Source organism: Miscanthus floridulus, chromosome 4 (genome assembly GCF_019320115.1).
Source record: "Miscanthus floridulus cultivar M001 chromosome 4, ASM1932011v1, whole genome shotgun sequence".
Lineage (NCBI taxonomy): Eukaryota > Viridiplantae > Streptophyta > Magnoliopsida > Poales > Poaceae > Miscanthus > Miscanthus floridulus.
In genome coordinates this window covers 76,312,897-76,318,675 of record NC_089583.1, presented here as the reverse complement: position 1 = coordinate 76,318,675, position 5,779 = coordinate 76,312,897, and the positions used below count along the sequence as shown (strand labels likewise).

General features: G+C 45.1%; 1 protein-coding gene across 1 annotated transcript; it reads left to right on the top strand.

Annotated features, from left to right (window-relative positions):
• The first annotated feature begins 4,847 nt into the window (after nucleotides 1–4,847).
• Nucleotides 4,848–5,222, top strand: LOC136548669 (uncharacterized). The gene has a single exon (XM_066540109.1). The coding sequence runs from the start codon at nucleotides 4,848–4,850 to the stop codon at nucleotides 5,220–5,222; it is 375 nt and encodes a 124-aa protein (XP_066396206.1).
• The last annotated feature ends 557 nt before the right edge of the window (nucleotides 5,223–5,779 follow it).

The window sequence follows — 5,779 nt, the reverse complement described above, 5'->3', positions numbered from 1 at the left end:
GGCCTTGACCGTGGGGCGTCATCACGATGGCCTTTCTGGACATCTTCGTCTGAGTTCCATGGCGAGAACCAAGCCAACTCTAAGTTCTGGCGCGTCGGTAATGACAGCAGCCAGGGCTGAGACGAAGCAGCAGTAGCATGGCTGAAAGGTCCTAATATCACTAGAGGGGTAAATAGCCTATTTAAAAACTCTACAAAGCACTAGAGCAATTGATTAGTACAACAAATGGTTTAATATAATTTTGCTCTAGCTCTATAAGGGTTGCAAGCCACATATCTCAACAATTCTAGTTGCTATGATCACTAGGCACAAAACAAGCTAGGTCACTACTTACTAAGCTAGTGTGCTCTCAAAGACTAACTAAAGAGCCACACTAACCAAACTAACAAGCTCTCAAAGACTACCTACACTAAAGAGCTTGACAACTAGTTTGCAAGGAATGTAAAGTAGTGAGTAAGGTGATTATAGCGCCGTGCCGAGGAATGAACCAATCATAATATGAAGACAACCAATCATCGGGAGAAATCCAATCACAAGAATGACACAATTTTTCTCCTGAGGTTCATGTGCTTGTCGGCACACTAGTCCCCGTTGTGTCACTTGGTGGTTCAGCGGCTAAGAGGTGTTGCACGGACCTCGTCCAACAAATGGACACCACAAGAACCTACCCACAAGTAAGGTAATTTAATGACATGAGCAATCCACTAGAGTTACCTTTCAGCTCTCCATCGAGGAAGGTACAAGACCCCACACAATCACCGGAGCCGGCCACGAACAATCACCAACACGTGCCGAAGCTCCTCCACTGCTCCAAACCATCTAGGTGGCGGCAACCACTAAGAGTAACAAGAACTCCATAGCCACAACGATTCCCAAGTGCCACTAGATGCAATCACTTAAGCAAATGCACTAGGACTTACTTCCAATCTCACTATGATGATGAATCAATGATGGAGATGAGTAGGAGGTGTTTGCTTAGACTCACAAGGATGTTAGAAATGTCAAAGTGTCAAGAAAGTGAGCCCCAAGCCGGTACCTTCCTATTTATAGAGCCCCAAGACTCAAAGAGCTGTTGGCCTGACTCGGGCTGACCGGACGCACCGACCAGACTCAGCCCCAACGTCCAGTCGCTGGCATCCGATCACACCGATGGCTGCCACGTGTCCACGTTCAAACCTCAGCCATCGGATGCCAATGGTCACTTAACGTTCAACACCACAGTCAACGAATGACCGTACGCAACGCTTCAAGTGACTAGACTCCAAGTGCCTCCAACGTCAGATCGATTCCAGAAAGGTTCTAGAGTTGATTTTTAAGGACCAGAACCGTCAGGTCACTAGGGACCGGACGCGCCCCAGAGTCTGGTCAGTACAAGCCTCTTGCAGAGTAGTGACGCCAGCGTACGTCAGCGATGACCTGACGTACCCCCTGCGGGTCCAATCGCAACTTCTGTCCAGCGTCCGATCGTGAAGCCGAGCGCCGCCTCCTATGGAACCACTGACCGGACGCGCCAGCGTCGTCCGATCACAGCGTCCGATTAGTGCAGCGCCACTGACCGAGACCTAGGGTTGAGTACCAGATGCGTCCGGTCACTGCCCCGCGCCACCTTTTCTTTTTCTAAGTCCCCAACCATTTCACCCTTGCTTTCAAGTTGCTAACCACAAAGTGTGTAACTTGTGTGCCTATATGTTAACATTTTTCCAAGCATTTTACAAGGGTTAATTGTTAGCACACTATGTCCCTAAATGCATATGCAATCCTAAATGTGATCATACTATCTATAGTGTCTTGATCACCAAAACAAAAACCTATCTTATACCTTTGCCTTAATCTCCTTGGTTTTTGTTTTTCTCTTTCTTCTTTTCCAAGTTGGAGCACATGATCTTCAAGTTTGGTCTTCAACAACACCATGACCATCATCTAGCTCCACCACTTGGCATAGGACCATCCTTTCATGTCTACACACTTATTACAAGGATTAGTTCTAAGATTTCATCAATTATCCAAAACCAAACTAGGGCTTTCAATGGCACCGGCATGGTCATGCTGTCGAGTCGACTCGAATGCTGCTGCTCTACGCCCTGACTTTCGTTGTCTCACTCGCGTCCTTTGCCGTCTTGCGCTACCAACATTCAGCAAGGGACCAGAGCCATGGATAGGCCGCGTGGCTCTGGGCGAGGTACCATTGTTGGCCGACATCAAGGGTGGGCGCGACCGATGGCACGACGTCCTGTGGTGTTGCGAGATATGAAGCCATTGGAGGGTGCAGACTGGTGGCGGACTTCGCCATGAGGGTGTGCACGGATGTCTGACACGTGATCTTCGATGAGGGCAATATTACAGGATGTGCTCCTGCGCTCGAGGATCGGATCGGTTTGTTTCCATAGTTGGCGTGTCACGGTCCACCTGTAGAGTCTGATGGAAAATCATATGTTGCATAGGCTGGATTAACTGGCGGAAGCGAGCGAGCGGGGCGAAGCATTTTGCCGCGCAGACGATTCTGTTTTATATTTTTTGTAAGTTGCTAAGGAAAAAGTAATACCATAATAATTCAAATTCGAGTCCAAGCAACTGCACGCTTCAGCTGTAAGAAGTTTTAGGCCGGTTGCAAGAAATGGATGTCGTATCTCAGACTTAAAATCTTCTAAGTCTTCTTTGATGACCCGCTGCAGTTTGGTACCCATACAAAACATGTTCTTCTTCTGCTCAAACTATTAAGAAATTATATTTTGAATTGTTGAACATAAGCCCCGTTCGACTTACTCAGAAACCGGCTTATTCGGCTTGTTTTTTCAGTCGGAATAGTATTTTTCTCTCGCAACAATTCAGCCAGAACAGTATTTTTCAGCCAGTTTCAGGCAAGTTTCTGCCAGGGGCCAAAGGGTACAGTGCATTTTTATCTTTTTATTTATTTTTTTTGTTCCGGTTGAAAGGGTACTTGATTTCATTATTTTAGTAGAACATATCTTTTTATGTCGTATCTTTTTATTTATGTCGGTTGAGCGTTGATGCTATGAGTGGTCTAGATTGCTTGCTTTGTATGCAGACATGCAAAGTAGCAGGCGTCATGGTACTCCATTTCGCATGCACCTCCGGGGCCAGTCCATCCTATGCACGAGTTCGTGTCGGGTTTCTACATGCTAGGTGTGGGTTGGTTACTTGGTTTACTGAACAGGTGTGATGCCACGACGGGAGGCGGGGTGATCAGACGATACCTTCAGTATTTTTTTAGTGTAGAGATACGACTAATGATTCTAGATTTAGACCTTAGAGCATCTTCAAGAGTTCCCTACTTTTTTTCTCCTAAAAACTTGTAGTTTGGCGACTCCTAAAAAAATTTGGGAAGGAAAAAAGAAGGTTATTTTCAAGAGTTTCTAATAAATGGCATCTAAAAAAGCAAATTTGGGACCCACATAAATTATATTGCTGCTTTTTTTTTGCTTTACGAGAAACTACAGGGACTTCGGGCCGATCGCCGGCCGCGTAGCACAGCGGATATCGAGGGGACGCTTCGTCCTCGACGGCAAAGTCTACCACCTGCACCGAAACGACGGCAAGAACACGATCCACGGTACGGTTCACCTTTGCCTACACCCAGAGCGCCAGAGGATTGCTCTATTCCAAAACAATCCCAACACCATGATCGATCGATGAGTCGCCTTCTGTGTCGATCGATCGGTCCTTGAGTTCCACTGCTATTCATGAGCGAGATCGATCATTCGTTCACCTGCAACTGTATCTGTTTGTTCACTCAGGCGGTGGCACCGCGTTCAGCAAAAGCGCCTGGACGGTGAAGGAGTATGGCGGCGACCATCTCCTAGCCGGCCACACCCGTCACAGCCTGCAGACTGCCTCGCAAGGTCGCTAGAATCATGGCTGCTGAGAAATCTCTGTTGCAAAGAGAATTAGAAGATTCCTCGTCAGACATGATTGTCTCATCATGTCAGCAGCTGCAATTGTTGAAACATATTCAAATAAAAAAGGAAGACATGGTGGTTCTGTTCCAGGGCATAAAGTTATTTACCGAGATAGAGAAGGCAGGCATCAAAGGATGTATCAAGATTACTTGGCTGATGATCCGACATATGGCCCAAATTTATTCCATCGGAGGTTTGTGCGCATTCACTTGTGATATGATCACTAGTACGCTAAGTAATTATTCTAACATTTATTTTATTTTTTAATTCCAGGTATAGGATGAGTCAGGACCTTTTCGTACGCATAAATGATGTAGAATCATACGATGACTACTTTGTGCAAAAAAGGAGTGCAACCAATGTTCTTGGATTAAGTTGCTTTCAGAAAGTCACAGCAGCATTTCGTATGCTAACATATGGAGTTCCTGCTGATGCTACGGATGAGTATGTTCGCATTGGAGAAAGTACCGCAATTGAGAGCCTACGTAGGTTCGTTGCTGTAGTTGTTGATTTATTTGAAGAAGAATACCTGAGATATCCTAATGAGGCTGACACAACACGCTTACTGGCACTCGGTGAGCAAAATGGTTTTCCTGGTATGTTATGGTCCATCGATTGTATGTATTGGGTGTGGAAGAATTGTCATGTAGAGTGGCAGGGTCAGTACAAGGGTCATATGAAGGAGCCTACTATTATTTTGGAGGTTGTTGCTTCCAACGATCTTTGGATATGGCATGCCTTTTTTGGAATGCCTGTGTCTCATAATGACATCAATGTGCTTCACCGGTCTCCTTTATTTGCTAAGCTGGCTGAGGGCAGAGCTCCTGAGGTGAATTATACAATAAATGGTCATGATTATATGATGGGTTATTATCTAGCCGATGGTATATACCTATCATGGGCTACTTTAGTAAGTCCATCTCTCAGCCTATGGGGAACAAGAACAAATATTTTGCCAAAGCACAGGAAGCAGCGAGGAAAGATGTCGAAAGAGCTTTTGGGGTTCTGCAATCAAGGTTCGCCATTGTTCGAGGACCGGCTCGTTCATGGGACACGGAGACACTGGGCAACATCATGAAAGCTTGTGTCATTATGCACAATATGATTGTCAAAGATGAGGGAATCGTTGACCCTACTGAGCTGTTCGATTATGGTGGCCAAAATGTGGAACCTTCTCATGAGAGTAATCGCACCCTCGATGAATTCATTGAAGCAGATAAAAGGATCAGAGACAAGGAAATACACCACCAGTTAAAAGCAGACCTCATCGAGCACCTCTGGCAGTATTTTCCTGATAAATATTAAGTTCATAGGACTTCTATGTATTTATTAGCATGAGTACTTTTTCAGCTTCAAATTGCAATCAGTACTTTGTAAACAATTTTCTATTCTATTGAATCAGATTAGTGCACTTGTGTCATATAATTTAGATTTTTATTGCTTCCAATCTCTTTCAGTGGTGTTTAGGTGTCAATTATCTATCATGAGCGGTCACAATCCACACAGTAAATTCAAGTGTAATTCACTTTGCCCGGATACCATGCATCCAGTGTAATTCAACATTCATTTGATGTCATGCAGTGGTAGTTACCGGCACAGTGCCATGCGCGACGGCTCCATGTAGCCGGCCATTTATACATATAAAATAAAGCAAAGGTTCACTGAATGACAAGATAAAAATAGTTGGCTGTGGAAATAAAATGAAAGGAACTACATCTAATTGGCCAGACGACGAGCAACAATCTTCTGCTGCATAACCGTGTAGTACTGTTGCTGCAGCGGGGTCAGGGCGCTAATGTCCATTGCCATTATTTTTTCTTCCTTTTCGATCGTGTCATTTTCCACCTTCCGCAATTCAGCTT

Excerpts from the sequence above, each read along its gene's own strand:
- LOC136548669 (XM_066540109.1), top strand. The coding sequence starts at position 4,848 with ATGGGGAACAAGAACAAATATTTTGCCAAAGCACAGGAAGCAGCGAGG.